General features: G+C 42.4%; 1 protein-coding gene across 3 annotated transcripts in view; it reads right to left on the reverse strand.

Moving 5' to 3' along the window:
• GAREM1 (GRB2 associated regulator of MAPK1 subtype 1) overlaps positions 1–19,847 on the reverse strand; it is a 213,814-nt gene that overhangs the window by 22,145 nt on the left and 171,822 nt on the right. For all 3 annotated transcript variants that reach the window (XM_056138160.1, XM_056138159.1, XM_056138161.1), the window contains one exon: positions 1,675–2,847. In XM_056138160.1, coding sequence (XP_055994135.1) covers positions 1,675–2,847 — 1,173 coding nt within the window. The remainder of the gene's footprint in view (positions 1–1,674; positions 2,848–19,847) is intronic.

The raw sequence follows: 19,847 nt of genomic DNA on the forward strand, positions 1-19,847 counted from the left end.
GTCGGCTTCCTTGTAGAACAGACAGGTCCCAGAATCCAGGTCTAACTGATGACTATTTCTAGTCTGCAGACCAAAAATCTTTTGCTCATGAAATGGGATTCTGCACAGGCCTAGGGTTCCAGAGATGTGTCTTGGATCACCTGGTGGGAACAGAGACTGGCCCTCCCTCTCTCTTTTTCCCCTCCCTCCCTCCCTCCCTCTTTCCCATCTGTGTTTCAGCCAGATGGGTTCGATTTTAATTTATTTTATAAAATAAAAAAATATTTATTCTTATTTATGTAAGATTTTAAAAAATTTGGTTGGAGATAGACAAAAACAGAATATCATTGTAATAAATACTGTCAAACTAGAGAACAGAATTACATCCAGTGTTCTTTAGTGCTTTTGCCCTTTAGAATGAAATCCAATGATCAAAAATGAGTAGCAAAGGTTTGGAGTCTGCCAACCAAAGATAATGGTCAAAATGGGGGAACCTATCTGTCATACTGTACTGACCTTTTTACACTAAATTTGATGCCCTCCCCTCCATGATGTCTGAAAGAGTTGGTTAAGCAATAAAGAACCACATCAGTCATGGGTTCTGCTCATGTGTGCACCATACCCCTGTATGTATGTGTTCATTAGCTCACTGCATCACTTTGATCTCTGAGCAACCTGGGCCCAATAGGAGGGTCACAGAAGACACGAATGGCTCTCGATTCATTCCTTCCCCACATAAATGTACTCCTCTTTCAGCCTCCCTGTCACTGTAAATGACATTTAGAGTCACTCTGCTACTCTAGCTAAATGTTTAAGAGTTTTCCTAAATTTACGGTTCCCTCATTACCTATATCCCATCTAACAGGAAATACCTCCAAAACATGTTTCACTGAAAACACTTTCTCCCTACACTCTGCTGTTACCAAGTGTGGCGATTCAGGCTCTGATATTTCCTTTGGCTTTTATTTTTTGCTTTTTGGGTCACTGCTGGTGAAGCTCAGGGCATACTCCTGGCTCTGGGTTCAGGAATTACTCCTAGTGGTGCTCAGGGGACCATACAGGATGCTGAGGATTGAACCCAGGTTGGTCAGTGTGCAAGGCAAGTGCCCTATGTGCTGTATTATGGCTCTTGCTGCTAGGCACCAATATCTGTAACCTCTGTAACAGGGCTGGAGCGATAGCACAGCGGGTAGGGCGTCTGCCTTGCACGCAGCCAACATGGCTGACCCGAGTTCGATTCCTCCTCCCCTCTCGGAGAGCCCGGCAAGCTACCGAGAGTATTCGATATGCCAGACACAGTAACAACAAAGTCTCCAATGGAGATGTTACTGGGCCCGCTCGAGCAAATCAATGATCAACGGGAGGGCCTTTACGTTTTTTTACTTTACTGTAACAGATTACCCATCTCTGTGCAGGGCTCCCAATTTCTCCTCTTCTTTCTCTAGTATCTGTTCTCTGGGAAGCTGTCAAAGCCCTCTGAGGTCTTCCCCAAAAGAAGAGAACTCTAACTTCTAACTGGTACAAATAGGTTAGCAGGCATTTCTGTCGCTTCAAAGGAAGGATATTTGCACCTTCTGATGATCTTCCATGGGGGAGTTTTTCCTTTCTTTAGGGGAGAAAATAAATGAGTAGATTTATTTTCTACCAAGCAAGGATGAGGGGCTGGCCCGTGCCGCCCAAACAGAAATGACTTACGGCTTCAGATTTGGGAGGCACTGGAGGTGGAGGTAGGGCGATCTCTGAAGACTTCACTGCTGCTCCAAGACTTCCCGGGCCGGGCAGGGGAGCTGTGGCACACTGGGCCCGGATGGAGCCTCTGAACTGGTCGCATCTGCTCTTCTCGCTCAGGGAGCGTGTGAGGGGCTGATGGCTGACCTTGCCTTCCTCCAGCCACAGCTCCTCATAAGGGAGTTCCGACTTCCCGGGGATGCCCGTTGACTCTTCACTGGCTTCTGGGAACAGGTAGTCACTGCCACTGTCCCCGGGGTCCTGGTAGGGCAAGATGTCGTGAGGGAAGGGGGTCCACTCCCCACCTAGGTCCCTGCAGCCGTGGAGGTTTACCTCGCTGTTGCCATGGAGATTGTTGCCATACACACAGACAGAGAGCCGGTGAAAGGACTGGGTGAGCTCGTCCCGGGCGTAGCTCAGGGAGCTGGGCACGTGGTTGTGGCCGGAGCAGCGGCCCTTCTTGGGGCTCTTGCAGTCCTCGTTCCAGTCGGTCTTCACGTCACGCACAGCCCTGGAGTACTCGTCTATGTCGAACTGCTCCTGGCAGATGCCCAGCCAGTGATGGACCAGGCTCTCAGCCCACATCTCCCCCTTCACCAGGTGTTCAGGGAGGCTAAACTTGGGCACGGTCAGGTGCAAGGGGAAGTGCATGGGGAGGATCTTGTTGTTCCGCAGCACGCAGCACACCACCACCGTCTTGGTCTGGATGTTGACGAATTTGTAGCGGTGGCCCTCCCGGATGAAGTGGAGGTCGTACGGGTTCCGGGGCGGGGGGCTGGGCACCGTCACGTTCACCGGCAGCCTGGTTTTCTCCACGATGTTGCGGATGGTGTGCTCTCCCTCCTGCATCTGCAGTTCCAGGGGGCTGCGGGTGCTGAACCTGCCCTTGCACTGGAAGGGGAGGCTGATGCTCTCATTGGTCCGGTGATTCATGCAGATGAGGCACGGCATCTTGCCCTTCCCCAGCTTGCTGATGGAATTGAGCTTCCCAATCTTCTTGAAGATCGTGTTGAGTCGTGACTTTTCCTTGAAAGTCTTTGCGTAAAGGATCTCTGCCTGCCCCATCAGCGTGAGCTCGTCGCCCGTGCACAGGGTGATGTTGTAAACTTCAGTGTCCTCATTGCACTCACCCGAAGCGACCTACAACAGGAGGAACCAAATATGAAGTCAGTTTCCCACCGTCGAGCCACAGAAAAATGTGAAGAACTATAAACACACACATGCACACAAAGAAAAAGGCTGTTTCGTTTTGATACTAAATCTAGATGCTCTATTTCTTCTTCTTCTTTTGTATTTTCCTTTTGGGTCACACCTGGCGATGCACAGGGGTTACTCCTGGCTCTGCACTCAGGAATTACTCCCGTAGTGCTCAAGGGACCATATGGGATGCTGGGAATTGAACCCAGGTCAGCCGCGTGCAAGGCAAATGCCCTCCCCATTGTACTGTTACTCCAGCCCCTCCATTTCTTCTTATGGTTAACAATAACATGATTCTAGTTTGACTCTTAAAATATGTTTTCTACTGCACACCCCCCCCCCCCCACCTCCCAAGGAAAAAGGTACTTGTTCACTGGTGAAAGTTTGGGAAGTATAAAGGGGAAACTCATCATAAAAAGAAAACAGCCTCATGAGCACGATTCGAAGACAGGGGAGCTGGAGAGATAGTACAGCGGGTAAGGCGCTTGCCTTGCATGCAGCCAACCTGGGTTCTGCAAATGGTCTGCGCACCCCCAGGATTGAACCCTGAGCACAGAATCGTAGGAAGCCCTGGCTGTCACCAAGTACGGTCCCCAAGCCAAAACAAACAAAAAGACTGATATGGTTAAAAATTTCATAGTATTCTAATTTCTTTTACTAAGTACTCTACAATAAGATGATTACTTGGGGACATTAATATCATTATACAAGTTTTTCTGATACAACGATCAGAAATGCTTTAACAAACAAAGCATTGTTTGTTACTGTAGAAAATATTTTGATTTTTACTATTAAAATCTTACCAATTTTTTGAGGGACTACTCTGGCTCTGCCCTCAGAAAGGACCCTGCTGGTGCTCAGGAGACCTTACGTGGTGCTGGGAGATTTGAACCAGGATCTTGGCTGCAGCCACAGGCAAGGTCGGTGCCTTACTTTTGGTACTATCTCTCCAGCTCTAAAACTTTGCCAGTTTTTTAACTCTGAAAATTTTAATGATTTTGCCAAGATAATGTTCTAAAATTGGAGTTATTAAAAAAAAAACTGAAAATGTTTTATTTCTCCCATTCTTTCATTTTATTGTATAAACTACTCATGTGTCATGGAAGAAATATTATAAAACACAGATATGAAAATTAATAAACAGTATCCAATCTTACCAGTAAAGGCAATTTGTTAGTAATTTTACATAAATATGAACATTAATGCAGTATCAGTGTATCACAGAGAAGTAAAAACCCACACATATTCTATTGCTGAATTTCTTTTCATTATAACTTTCCTTTTGCAGTACAAACGTGTATATATATATATATATATATATATATATATATATATCTCATCACTTGTTATACTGATCTAAAACACTTCATTATACATGGATGAATCTTAATTTATTTGACAAATTTTTATTCTAAGACAGATGGGTTTCTCCAATATTATGCAGTTAAAAATAATACTGCAATGAACTTTCTTTTTTATGGTCCAAACGATTTCTGAGAACAAATTCCTAGAAATGGAGTTACACAGAGAAAGGGGTGTGCATGTGTTTGTGTGTGTGTGTGTGTGTAAAATTAAAAGATTTATATTGACCATTGTACTTCAATATTTATCCTAATTCATCGTTCTTGCTATTTAGGAAGTTATCTTTCCTTTCCTATGTTGAGATAATGTTTCTCAATATTAAAATAAAAAATACATCCTACATTTATTCTGTCTGCTTACACCTCTTGCTTTATATATTCTCTATTGTCCTTCATTTTGCATATTGTGTCTGTCGTTTTCTCTCATCTTATTCATTACTTTTTATGTACTGTAGAAGCCATTTATGCCATATACTTTTCAGTTTGTTGCCTGAACTCCAAATTATAGTTTCTTATTTTAAATTGGGGACCTGATGGTTTGGTGCTCAGGGACTATCCTGAGTACACCTGGTGGTGCTCAGAGAAAGGGTAGGGAGAGAGTATATGCTTCCAGAGACTGGACTCAGGGCCTCTCCTTTACTAGACACATGTTCTACCATTTCAGCTAGTTCTAGCATCAGTTTGATAACTCCTGCAAGTACTGAGCTGCACATGCCCCTTTTCCTTTGTTGTTGGGTGACCTGGGGGCTTATACAGTTGATTATGGTGCCCTTACACTTGACTGAGACGCTGGCTAGAAATCATATACTTTTTTCAGGTGATTGTATATTCTACTTGAGCTTATCAGGGCTCACTGTGGTGCCCACTCACATGTGCTCTGGGGGTACTCATGTCCGCCTGCAGCATTCACACAGATTTGCTTGTGAGGTATGCTGAGGGTCAGGTGCTTTAGTTGCAGTGCTTGCACACACCTGGCTGTGGTGGGTGAAAAATCCAGTGATCTACTGCAGTGCCAGGGGTCCCATGGCAGAGCACTGGACATCAAACTTGGTACCTCACACTTGCAAAGCGGGAGCTGAGTTATCCTTGGGTCTCTTAAAAATTCCTTCCTCCCTCACTCCTTCTCTCCTCCCTTCCTCCCTTCCTCCTTCCTTCCTGTTTACCCCCCACTCCATTCCACTCCCTCCCTCCCTCCCTTCCTCAAAACTTTTCTTTGCGATCTCATTCGTAGGCGTTATGCTTCTAGATTAAAATTACATACATGAAAGGTTCTGATCTATATATTTTGCTTCTACCCCCTGCTTGTAAGGGACAACAGACAATGACTGGAGACTTGTTGCTGTTGCTCTTTGAACCACAAAAGGGTGTAATCAGGGTTTACTCCTGTTTGTTTTTACACTCAAGGATCACTCCTGGCAGAGTTGCATGAATCATATGGGGTTTTGCACAAAACCAGGGGATCAAACCTGGTTGCACACAAGACAAGTGCCTTTCTGCTGTACTATCTCTCAGGCCTAGAGACATGTTTTACTGCCATGCAAACAGGGTACTATTTTCGTCAAGGACACTGATAAACACATTATAATGCATTGAACATGTTCCAATATTTTCTTCTAGTCTTTTCATTTTTATTCTTGTTTTTATTTTGGGGCAACACACGGAGGCCTCAGAGCTTACGGCGGGGGGGCGGGGGGGCACAAACTTGGGTCTGCTGTATGAAAGGTCAGCACCATACCCAATGGACTATCTCTCTGACCCCATTTTCTTCTAGTCTTGATGGTTTCATTTATTAATGATTTAGCTTACTCAAATGTATATATGTGTTCATGTCTATTTTTATGGCTGTTTTATTTTAACAATCTTTCTGTTCATCTCCCCTATTATAACTCTATTTTTTTCATATTTCTGTGTCAAATTTACACTTTCTAATAAAATCCATCACTTGTTATTTGAGTTGGAAAGTTTCTGGATGGCAAGAAACAAGAGAAGCAAAATGACATGAAACTGAGAAAAAATAACTTCAATCTGTACTTCAAGTTAAAAACTGCAGAAAATAAGTAGTTTTTGTAAAATGATCAAAATCCTCAAGAAAAACAATTGTAATTGAAAAAAAATTCACCAAAAAGTTAATTAATGGCTTTCAAATCTATGAAAAGATGTCCAACTTCCTTTGTCATTCAAAACATGTAAGTTGAAATTGCACTGAGATACCATTTTCACTGGAACTTTTACAATGCTGATAAAAATTTAAAGCATGGGACTGAAAGATAGCATGGAGGTTAAGATGCTTGTCTTCATACAGCTGACCTCAAGGGTGGAAGTAGCTAGGGCCCAAACCTCTCCCCACCTCCAAGAATCACAAAGCTTGACAAACACTGATTGGTAAAGCTATGGGGAAGCAGGCACTCTGTCCTTATTTTATGAAAATGAAAAATGATACAAGTTTCATGGCAGGGACTTGGCAAAATACAACACAACTATATATATATATCTTTCCACCTATCAATACCATTCTCAGAAATTTACCCTCAAGATCGTCTTCCAAAAATATAAAAATAATACATATATAAGGTTATTAATCATAGTATTAATATTTTTAACATGCTGGAACTTATCTAAATGTCCAAACACAGAATGAATACGTTAAGGAACACACATACATATATTCTCTCTCTCTTTCTCTCTTACACACACACACACACACACACACACACACACACACACACACACAGATACTATACAAGAGTGTGGAAATGAGTTCAAAGAATTGATCTGAAATTGACTTCTAGGATATACTGTTAAGAGGGTTAAAAAAGCAAAGTGTGTAGCAGCCAATCTTTCATATTATACATTTTTATTTTAAAAGGAAGAAAACAGGGGCTGGAGAGATGGTACAGCAGGTAGGGTGCCTGCCTTGCATGTGGCTGGCCTGGGTTCGATGCCCAGTGACCCCAAACGGTCCCTGAACCCGCCAGGAGTGATCCCTGAGTGCAGAGCGAAGAATGTCCTGAGCACTGCTGGGTGTAGCCCCAAAACCAGAACCAAAAAATGACAATTAGAAAAAAAAAAGGTAAGTTTTCTTTTCTGCTTATTTTTGTCGTCCCCCGCCCCCACCAACACACACACACACACACACACACACACACACACACACACACACGAAAAACAAAAGCAGAATGGAATGAAATCACCCGCAGGAGGCCGGTGGGTAGAATATTGCAGGAGGGAAACCGGAAGGAGTCGCTCGCACCTCCAGGAGTCTTTCCTGCTATAGTTTTGAGTTCTAGGAAGTATATTAATAATGGTTTACATATTAAAAATAAAATGAAATTCAAGAAGTATTTTATGAAAACAAAGTGGAAGGCAACTGGAAACAGCTGAATCCAACCGTATTTCAAAAAGAATAAAGGAAGCACAGTGGGTAGAGTCAGAGAACGAAGGGAAGTTACTTGAGAATGTCTGTCTCACTGACTATTGTCAAAAGGCAGGGTAATGGGCTGGAGTGAGGAGATGCATCTGTTTGCCTTGCCTGGCCAACCTGGCTTTGATCTCTGGCATCCCACATGATCCCTGAGTGCAGAGCCACGAATAAGCTGTAAGCATTGTACTGTATAACCCGAAAATTAAAAAAATATATACATATTTTAAAAAGAGAGACTAATATCATGTTCTTTCTTGGAGATTTGTGCTGTTCAGGCGCATGGCTATGGTGCATCTGACACAAGACTCTGTGTACCAAATACCCAACCATTCTCCACGACAACCATTCCCCCAAGGCTTCTTGAAATAAGATAATGAGTGACAGGGCCAGGGCAAGGAAGGTTAAGAGATGGGCCTGGAACATTTGGTTGTTCCAGAAAGTAAAGAAGAGCTGATAAAATGAGGGCAAGGAGACACAGAAGTCAGCCTGAATCAGCTCCCATGAACAAATCTTGGACAACGAATAAAAGACCATAATGAATTATAACCTACCGAGTAAAATAAGAATGTCTAAGTCCATCCTATTAGTAAAAATGAAGAAATAAAAGAACTACTGGGAAAGAGCTGACCAATGAAGGATAGTGGTGCAAAAATCCTAACCCTGCAATAATTAAGGAATAGACTGATATATATATATCACCAGTCATTGTACATGTACAGTGGGAGCTTGATTAAAGAGTCATTCTTTAAGGAGTCATTATTAATTGCGTGGGAGAAAAAGTATAGGGAGGGGAAAATTGCCATATTACAATCAGATGATAAAATTCAATCCAAAGAGAGGCAAACCCTCAACAAGTGTTTCTGGATATGATTCAGTCAAGAAAATTAGGTTTCAGGGTTAGTGTATAAATAAGGGGTTTTAATTAACTATGAGTCTGAGGAGGCTGCAGCATGGGTAGCAGATATGTGACAGGGGTTAGGGCATTTGTGCTCAAGCTGCAGACCCTCTTCTGAATCTCTGGTTCCACATATGGTTTCCCTACACTGCCAGAGGTCACTTGAGCACAGAGCCAGAAATAGCTCCTAAGTACTGCTGTGCATGACCCCCAAACTCACCCCCCTCAAAAAAAATAGTAGTCTCTATGAGCTGCATGTGGGGGCTGGTTTGGGGTTGGGGGACACCATCAGCTCCAGATGGTGCGGGTGGAGTTTTGACCCCTGCACTCAGCCCTGTTCCAGCGCACAAGGTCAGTAATTATTACCCAGTGTCAGGAACCTGAAGATGCTGATGAAGACTGTGAAAAGGAATCAGGCCCTTCAGCTAAGGAAGGTCTATCCTCATCTCTCCCCAGGAGCAAAGTCTATGACATGATTGGAAAGAATTCACAGCAGACAGTGAGGACTTGGAAGAATGGGAGGTGGAGATCAAGGATGATTCCCCGTCGGCAGAGGGCAGGAAAAATGAAGAGGAGGCTGAGATGCCATTCCGGCAGCGACAACGCTCCCTAAATAGAAGAAACAGGATGGGAACAGTTAACTCTAGTGGTTTAAGAAAGGGGAAAAAAAAAGGTTGAAATAAGTTCAGACCTAAGAGAAAGAAAAATCACCCAAATTGCACTGAAGGCTACAGGGTCTCAAGGTCCCCCGAAAGGCAAAAGGAAAGTGGATCACCCCCTCCCACCCCCGAAGAACAGAAACCGGCGCTCCCCCAACTAAAAACCTTAGTGAGCCCTCCACCTGAGAAATCTGGGTGTGGAAAGTCGGCAGACAAAGCCCAATCTGGGGGGATTAACATTGATAGTGCTGTGAGGACAAGAAATTTACTTAACACAGAACATGGTTTGTGCTATGACTTGACTCATGGTTTTCAATACTCCTTTGCTTTTGTTGAAAATAGCATTTCTCTCTTTCAAAGAAAACCACAGTATGTCTAATTTACCTTTTTGTCTAGTGCTCTTCTCTTTCCTACCACACCCTCTTCCTTTCCTTTTCCCATGAAAGCCATGTCAAATTAATGACTGCATGGACTGATTCATCATTTTATTTTCAAGAGATGCAGGACCCCAGCTGTAAAGCAGGAAGATTTGAAATGGATACTGGGAATTTTGTTTTGCTCAACAAGAGCTGGTTGAACAGTCATCAAAACACGTGAAAAGGTTTAAAAGGGTTGCTTCTTAACCATAATGGGGGGGAGGGGGGGGAAAGAGAGAAAGGGGGAGGGGAGAGAGAGGGAAAGAGAGAGAGGGAGAGAAAAGAGAAAGAGTGATCGAGAGAGCGCCTGCCATAGAGGCAGGCTGTGGGGGTGGGCGTGGGGCAGGAAATTGGGGACACTGATGGTGGGAAATGTACACTGGTGAAGAAACAGGTGGTAGAACAGTTTATGACCGAAATCTAATCATGAACAACTTTGTAACTGTATATCTCACAGTGATTTAATTAAAAAAAAAAAAGAGTTGCTTCTTTCTTGTGGCAGAAGTACAAGAAGTTAAGGTGCTTGCCTTGCATGTGGCTGATTCAATTCCAACCACTGCACTACTATGGTTCCCCGGAGGGTCACCTGAGCACAGAGTCAGGAATAGAGCACTACAGGGTGTGGTCCAAGAATCCCACACCTCCAACACACACACACACACACACACACACACACACACACACACACGGCTGAATCTTTTTCTGATTAAAAATATAAATCAAGTGTTCAGTAATACAAGTGCAGATGTTTAAAGATGATGACTTTGCCACTGATGGGCAAAGATGAATTTTCAATTACTGTTAAATGACTCATCTTTTTTTCCTGTGGTGGGGAGAGGGTAGAACAGGAATGGAATGTCCTGGTCTTGTTCTAGGGTTTTAAAAAAAATTCAGTATTTATCTCAGAAAGATCCTTTTCTCTTGTTATATTCCTTAAGAAACTTTAAAAAAAAAAAAGGCAAGGGCCACCAAAACAATCACTCTGATTTCCTATTTCATTGTCTAAATCACTCATTTTAAAAACTATGTATGTTTTTAAACAATACAATAAAGTAAAAGTAAAAGGCCCTCCCGTTGATCATCGATTTGCTCGAGCGGGCCCAGTAATGTCTCCATTGGAGACTTTGTTGTTACTGTGTCTGGCATATCGAATACTCTCGGTAGCTTGCCGGGCTCTCCGAGAGGGGCGGAGGAATCGAACTCGGGTCGGCCATGTTGGCTGCGTGCAAGGCAGACGCCCTACCCGCTGTGCCAACATGGCCGACCCGAGTTTGATTCCTCCGCCCCTCTCGGAGAGCCCGGCAAGCTACCGAGAGTATTCGATATGCCAGACACAGTAACAACAAAGTCTCCAATGGAGACGTTATTGGGCCCGCTCGAGCAAACAATACAATAATAGAATACAACAATACAATAATAGAATAGATACATTCTGTTCTGTTCCTTTGATTGATTTCATCAAAGACCCCCTCCCCATCCCCAATTAGAATCTATATGGCAAGATGATCTATACATCACAATGAATTTCTTCTTGAAATGTCTAATTTTCAGCAAATAAGGTAGCAGTTAATGTGAAACTGAAAGGTAAAATAGCAGTAGATAATTTTTAGGTATTTTTCTGCCTATTTTATTATTTTAATGTAAATATGATTAGTGTTTTAACTCAAACAGTAAAGAAGTTTGCTGACTTAAAACTGATACTGGGTTCTGGAGTGACAGTACAGCTGGCAGTGTGATCGTCTTGCACGTTCCTGACCTGGGTTCAATCTCTGGGACCTCCATACGGTCCCCCAAGTCAATGGGAGTGATCCCTGAGCGCAAAATCAGGAGTAAGCCCTGAGCAATGCTGGGTGTGGCCCCAAATCAACCCCTCTCAAACAAAAACAAAAAAATATTCTTTATCCTATTGGTAGAAAGTTTTTCTAACTCTAGAATTTCTACAAAGAACTGACAAGTTTTTCTTTTTCAATCAAATGCTATTTTTGGGCAGAATTTCCTGACCCTGTGCCAGGCTGTCTTCACCAGGGCACCTTGGAGGGGGGCGGGTTGAGTTTCCCTCCCTGCCCCAACCAGAACCCTGGAAGCCGAAAACCTCCTGTACCCAGCCACAGCCATGTTCAAGGCCATTTACCTCATGCTCAGACAAGCCTCAACCAAGAGAGGATGAACCTCACCCAAGAGTGGACAGGCAGGAAAACCCAGGTATGTGGGAATTCATGACTGAGACCTTCAAGCCCGCTTGGATTGGGACTGGGCCTCCTCCCCCCAGCTCCCCAGTTTTCCAGTAGCTTGGCAGTGACACCCACAAACTGCCCCAGAGCCATGTAATCCCATCAACGACCAAGATCCAGAGACTATAAGCTAAAGATCTGGGAGGGAGTGCTGCAGAATTTCCTGGAGCACGCGGCTGCATTTGTAGCCATGCAAACTCTTAAACTCTACCTCAATTACTCTTCAAAAGTAGCACACATTTGTTTGGTTTTAACATACTTGCTGGTATTATCTTATATTCAGGCTTAAATGGCTCCAGAATGAAATACAACAACCTTCACACACTTCTCTCTTATTGTGATGGGAAGGTGCTCAGTGGTGGGATTGGTGTTTGAATATTATCCGTAATAAAGTATTGTGAACTACTTTTATGAAAATAAAATGTACACAATTTTTTTTTTCAGTGCTCTTTCTATACCTAGTAAGGGACTGGGGATGCAGTCAATGCTGGCGAGCCAACAGCGAGTGTGGGGGCTGGGTTCATCCTACACCATCCCTCATCCTGGTTCCCAGCCCTGAGCCAATAAGGGAAACAATAAAAGGAAGGAAGGGAAGGTGGGGAAGGAAGAAGGGAGGGAGGGAAGAAAGGAGAGAGGGAAAGAGGAAGAGAGAAAGGAAGGGGGAAATAAAAGAATGTTTACTTTTAGCCCTGATGTACTTATTTTAAGTGCATAGATTCCTAAATATTCAAAGAAATGTGCACACCTGAAATAAACTCTTTATAATTATAGAACACTTAAAACTGGGGTGCCTGAAATTCCCCCCTCCCCTACCCCCACCTCCTGGAGATACCTGGCTGTACTCAGGGCTTACTCCTGGCTTTGTACTCAGAGATTGCTCCTTGTGGTACTCAGGAGATGATATGTGGTAACCAGGCATTGAACCTGGTTAAGCCACTTACAAGGCAACTTCCCTACCTGCTGTACTATCTCTCCGGCCTAAGCTTGATTTTCTTTGATAGTATTTGATCTATGATTTATGTATCTTACTCATAGGCAAGGTTAGTCAACAATTCTATCATGTTAATTTTATTTGGCCACACCTGTTCATAGGCTTGGCAGTAACTCCTGGCTCAGGGGTGCTTCCGGCAGTGCTCAGGGGGACCACTGGGTACCAGGGATAGAATTCAGGGCCCAACATGAGCACATCCCAAGCCCTCTATTACGCTGTTAAGTTTCAATATGATGCTTACATTAAGGCCGAGATTAATTGTTCCCTTTTCTGTTACTAAAAGAGTGAAGTAACTGACCATGTACCCACAGCTGAGCAGGAAACACCAGTATGGATGTGTTTAGGAAACGAGGAAGGGCTGAAGTGACAGTACAATGGGTAGGCCATTTGCCTTACATGCAGCTGACCTGGGTTTGATTCCCAGCATTCCATATGGCCCCCAAAGCACTGCCAGATAGTGAAAATAATCATTAAAATTTTCTTGTTCACAATTCTAGGTCAACTCTATATACTGTTAACCTTTGGAACAAGCAATGTATTAATCTGCATTAGTGCTATAAAACACAAACAACTTTGTTGTTTCTATAGTAAACTGGCTTTTTTTGGAAGGACGTGTTATCAGTGCAGAAACGTCAGCACCATTCTGTTTGAAGGTCAATTTTTCTTCCTAAGATTAAAAGTCCATTTCAGGTGACTCAGATGAGAGATTATTATTACTACTATTGTTATTATTATTATTGCTATTATTATCACTATTTTTTGCAAGAACTCATCTATGTTCACTCTGCTCATCAATGTGGATTTAGGGTATCTACATTGGTATAATTGAAGATTTTAAAAATTTTGTTATTGGGTCACACTAAGCAGTGCTCTGGGTCTTTTCCTGGTAGTTGGTCCTCTGTGTTCTCTCTCTGGCCCCAGTTTAGGAATCCAAATAAATAAATAAATAAATATTTTTTTCAAACTGTATTTTTATTTGGAACAATTTTAGACTTGCAGAAGAGTTGAGAGGACAGTACAGAGAATTTTCATATAACCAGCCCCAAGCTCATCCTTTCAACACCTTCTATAACTGTGGCATATTAATCAAAGAAATTAAACACTGGTACATTTCAATGTGGTAGGGAATTTGCCTTGCGTGTGGCCAACATGGCCGACCTGAGTTTGATTCCTCTGCCCTTCTTGGAGAGCCCAGCAAGCTACCGAGAGTATCTTGCCCACATGGAAAAGCCTGGCAAGCTACCCATGATGTATTCGATATGCCAAACACAGTAACAACAAGTCTCACAATGGAGACATTTCTGGGCCCGCTCAAGCACATCAATGACCAACGGGAGGACAGTGACAGTGACAGTGACATTTCTATAGAGTAGGTTATTAGTTTTTTGGGATTTCACATTTTTTCCTCATTAATGTCCTTTCTGGGTGGGTGTTCAGGATCAAAACCCTGGGTCCAACAATGTGTACACACACACACACACACACACACACACACATATACATACATATATATATATATCTTTGATCTGTAAGTTTCTTGGGCTTTCAAACTGTGTGTGTTGACTTCAACTGTTCTGAAAAATATAGATTAAGGATTTTTTAAGCTAATGAATCATTTACAGATGAAAGCTCCTGGCATGGATGAAGGTTGGCTTTCTTCTAGAGGACCTAGGGCTTCAGTCATTGCATTCCCTTGACTTTGGCTGCCAAGGGTTTATAAAGATTTCTTTGGTATTTGACTTTCAGTTTAGCATGAAGCCTTTTACTTTCAGCTAATACCTGATAACCTTAGAACAACATAGATCAGGGATTGGCAAATGAATTGCCCACAATCCTTTTCCTTCTCCTGGCAGTCTCATGTAGTTCTCAGGAAGTCACGTGGTATTGGGAATTGAATCTGGGGTCCTATGCAGGCCAGGACGTTGTGATTTCCCCAGCCCATGCCTACCCTTCTCCCCTGGCCTATATCCTGACTTTGTAAATAAAGTTCTATTAGAACGGAAAAATATCTGCTCATTTCAGTCTAATGTATGGTTGCTTGCACTCTACATGCTCTTAAAAAAGTACTCTTTTCCCCTTTACAGAGGGGTGTGAGTGGGAGAAAAACATGACCTTTGAAAATGAACCATTTCAATATTATTCACTAACATAAACTACAAAGTCAAGTTTGATTCCTGTCTTTATATTAGGCGACCTCAGATAAAGTGTTTTACTTTGCTGAGCCTTAGTTTCCTCACTTGTAAGAAGGAACACCACCCTTTACATTAAACGCTCAGTGTATACCTCCCAGAGAGCTAGGATCTGTTCTTAATAAAGAGGCTCATGCTACTCTCATTAACAATAAAAATATTTTATTCTTATAATTCTGCTTTACATTGTCTTTACATTAGCTTCTATTTCCAATCACTACTATTTTCAAGCCCAAACCAGTACTTCTAAACATTACCCTTCTCTCTATACTGACGAATAGCTTGAGTTTTTATTGAGTGCCTTATCCTGGAATAAAATTTAATGTCTGAAGAGGGCCTGGAATATCATTACTGTTGTATCCCTAAGGAAGTGGACATGCTGAAATGATTGAAAATAGATCATTTTCGGATAGACTAGTCTCTAAAATGTTCCAGTGTATTGCTCTCCTTCCTTTTTATTAGAACTTTGTTAAAAAAGAAAAATAAACTTGGCAGTTTATCTACTTGGATCAGGACAGAGACAGGGATGCAGAGAGGAGGACTCTCAGGAGATCTGAGAAATGCACACATGTTCAGTCATGCAACAAAATACTTCCAGTTCACATTCCGGGAGTCAACAATGCTTGCCACATGTGAAAAAACTCACAAAGCCAATGTGTCTTGGTAGCTCTTTAAAACAACTCTCCATTTTTTGGGCGTTGTGGTTTGCAAACAAGGCATTGAGTGGCAATCATGTTTGGTCTATAGTCTACTTTCAGCATGCTTCTCCCATCCTGGGAGGATCCTCCCAACACCCTTTATTTGGTGCTCCCTTCTCTATCTGAGAGAGAACAAAAGGGAATGCCCTGCCACAGAGGTAGGGTGAGATGGGGGGGGGGGATGGGGGGGGAGGGATACTGAGACCCGTGGTGGTGGAAAATGGGCACTGGTGAAGGGATGGGTATTTGATCATTGTAGAACTGAAACCCAAGCACAAAAATTTGTAAGTCTATAACTGTACCTCATGGTGTTTCACTAATAAAAACTTTTTTTAAAAAAAGCTCTCCATTTTTCCCCCTAGTCCTTTATTAACATCTACCTTCTGGAAAGAAAAGAGCATTGGCTGAGTGAGGGCCACACAGAAAACACCAAGAGTCATGCTCACACGGCTTGGAGCCATGCAGCAGACAGGACGTGGGGAGATGAAACGGACCACAAACGTCCTGACTGAATACCTCTCTCTGGGCACGTTCAACAGTTCTGCCAACAATCTGGAGTAATGCGTGCACCTTTAAAGGAAATTGCTTTGACTACCAAGCATAACCTAGGTGAGTACCATTCCGTGCTCCCAGCTCTGATGTCACTGTTGATGAGCTCTGCGTAAAATGATGACACTGACCCACTGGCCAATTTTGTGGTCACTGTCAGTGACGGATGATGAATCTCAGAAATAAATGTTCTTCCTTTGGCAGCTGAGCCAAACAGTCTCCCTTGGTTTCTACAGATGTGATTTATTTGCATAATTTCTTTCTTTCTTTTTTAACAGCGAAAGAAACAATGCATTCGATCTAAGTGCTTTGGTATGTGTGCCTGGCTAACATTTCCAGTTTCAATGTTTCCTGAGAGGAAGTAATTCAGAGCGTGTTATCTAAACAACTCTTAATAGGCCTAATCCAGGAAACGATCAGGGTTTTACAGTTCATAATGTCTCTCAGAATTAATACCTCAAGGTTCATCAACATTTTACAGTCTGATGTAAAAATTTAAACACCACCTACCCCCTTAGACTCTGGAGGTTCTATTAATGGGCAATCTGTTCTCTAAAAACATTTATTCTAAAAGAGCAAAGATATCACTGAGGCTAAAATGTCAACTACTGAAAAAAAGATCAGGATTATTTGGATTGATGCATTAAACAGATTAGTATTATCTATCTCTTAGCTCTATTCCAATTTCAGTTTCTATAACTCTTTCCTCTGGGAAAGTGGCAGAAAATGAAGAAGGAAGGGCCTTAGCAGTTAAGATAAATGTCAACTCTGATTCTGTTTTAATTCTTTTAATAAGTAGCAGGGTAAGGATGAAAAAGACAAAGATTTTTGTGCCAGCACAGTACAGGCCTGGCCAACTGGTAGTTTTTCAGAGGAGGTCTCCAAACCTCAGATTACAAAAAAAGCACTGGGAGGTCTTCAAACACTGCAACAATTAACCTCACAATGGTATTCAATTTACTTCTGAATGGATCCCCAAAATAAGTGACATGTGACTTGGAAAGAAAACACAATTTTCAAAACTGGAAAATAAAAAATGGACTGGGGCTGGAGCAATAGCACAGAGGCTATATGGCATTTGCCTTGCATGCGGCCGGCCTGGGTTCGATTCCCAGCATCCCATATGGTCCCCTAAGCACCGTCTGGAGTAATTCCTGAGTGCAGAGTCAGGAGTAACCCCTGTGCATTGCTGGGTGTGACCCAAAAAGCAAAAATAAATAAATAAATAAATAAAAATAAAAAAGGACTACCTCTAAATTCATTCGCCTGATTTTCATTTTTGCACCGGACTAAATTCAGGTGACAGAGTAATGGATCATTTTGATAATTTGGGAAAAGAGCCAACACTAAGCGGTGGAGCTCACTACAGCCTCCAAAGTTGCCAAAAGGATGGAAAGGTGCTGCATTAGTGTCAATGCTTTGAAGGTGCGCAGATTGCTCAAATCAACAATTCAAGGGGAAAATGATCTAATTTTCAGTAACTTGGAAGTCTTGGAAAAAAGCTGTAGCTCAGCACCAAGTTGATCATGTTAAATCTGAAAACTCTTGCCTATTTATTCGGCAATGCAACTTTAATCTCTTTCATGTACATTTAACACTTCTTCAAGCAACAGGTAAAATCCCAACTCTGGTTTCTCAGTTAGCAGTTTAAAATTTCTGTTCATGATACTTTTTTGAGGTGGGCAGAGGATTGATACCTCCCAAATAGGAGGAGCAAGGGCCTCTTCTGGTGACTCTTGGCCAACTGCCCAGGGTCTGAGGACTTCCTGGGGGTCCCCAGCAGTGCTAGAGGTGCCGTATGGTGTAAGGAATTGAACCAGGGTTGGCTGCATGCTCGGCCTTTACTGTTTCTCTTAACACTATACTGTTTCAGTTAACACTTCACAGCAGTAGTTTAGAAAAGCTTTATTAAAATTATTATTCATATCCATTTTTATAAACAAATTTAAGCGATTCTCCTAACTGATATACCATTTTACAAAATTCCAGGTTACAGTTTTACACCTCTATGCGTGTTAAGTCTTACTTTGTCCACCACCAAGGACCCAGGTTGTCACACTGTCAAAATAATTAACCCATTTTTCCTGAACATTTCCTTTTGTCTCTGTATTTTTCAGTGTCTCAGAGGTATTTTGGTTTGTTAGCCAATTCATTTGCTTTAGTTATTTATTCTACACAGGAGTGTAATCACCCGGTAATGTATTTCTTTTTTTTTCTTTTCTCTTTTTTTATTATTGAATCACCGTGAGAACAGTCACAAAGCCTTTCAGTTCAAGTCTCAGTCGGTCATACCATGATCAAACACCCGTCCCTTCACCTGTGCACATTTTCCACCACCAAGAACCCCAGCATACCCCACTCCCACCCACTCCCTGCCTGTGTGGCAGATTTCCACTTTACTCTCTCTTTCTCTCTACATTGATCACATTCAATATTATGACAAAAGACCCAAAACTGTTATTTGGAATTTTCCCCAACATTCAGACCTGCCACAAAGACATCATTAGATAATTTGTTCTCTATTGCTGATTATGAAGAGCATATGATGTCATGTCGCCACAATAATGGCCACACAAATTTGGGTTTCTGATATTTTAGTAATAAACCTAGAGGGATTACTGCCAGAAGCCCATGGGTTCTGAGATTGATATGTATGCCTCTGGGTTTATGGTCGGTCAGAAGCCAGAAGAGGCGTTTGAGGGTGACAATCCGGAGCATTGTCATGGCGGGAAGAAGGACCAATTCCACACCCCCCCCCATCCCATGAAGCCCCACATGCTTCGTCAATGCAGTCTCATACCTGGCTGTTCATTAGGCTCTAAAAGATGCAGGCCACCATGCCGCTGCTGCAAAAGGGTACAGGCGGAGGGAAAGACACCCTTCCCTGGTATTGTATTTCATACTCTGTCTTATTTCACTTAGCATAATCACCGCAAGCTCCATTCACAATGTCACAAAAGGCACAATTTTACCTTTATAACTGCTGAATAGTATTCTGTGAAATCTATACTTCACAATTTGTTTTTAGCTAGTCATTCATAGATGGGTATCTGAGTTGATTCCATGTTTGGGCTACTGTGATAGATGTTGCCATAAACATTGTGATATACATATTCTTTCAAATTAATGTCTTCATGTTTTTAGGATAAATGCCAGTGAATTGGCTAACACAATAATATATGGATAACACAGTACTTCATTTAAATTTTTAAAAGAGTTAACGTAATGTTCTCAGTAGAGGCTGCACAAACATATTCTTACTCAGTTCTTGCTGAGTTTCTTCTCAGAACCCTTGCCAACATTTGTTGCTTATAGGTTTTTACAGATGCAGGGTTGGGGGCCACACCTGGCAGTGCTCAGGGCTTACTTTTGGCTCTGCAGTCAGGGATCACTCAGTGTTCAGGGGAAAATATCAGATGGGATGCCAGAGGATCAAACCCAGGTCAGTCAAGTGCAAGGCCCTATCCACTGCACTCTTGCCCGGGTCCATTTCCAGGCTTTTTGATAGAGTTCATTCTCATAGGTATGAGGTG

This window comes from Sorex fumeus, unplaced genomic scaffold, assembly GCF_029834395.1.
Source record: "Sorex fumeus unplaced genomic scaffold, SorFum_2.1 ptg000128l, whole genome shotgun sequence".
In the NCBI taxonomy this organism is placed as follows: Eukaryota; Metazoa; Chordata; class Mammalia; order Eulipotyphla; family Soricidae; genus Sorex; species Sorex fumeus.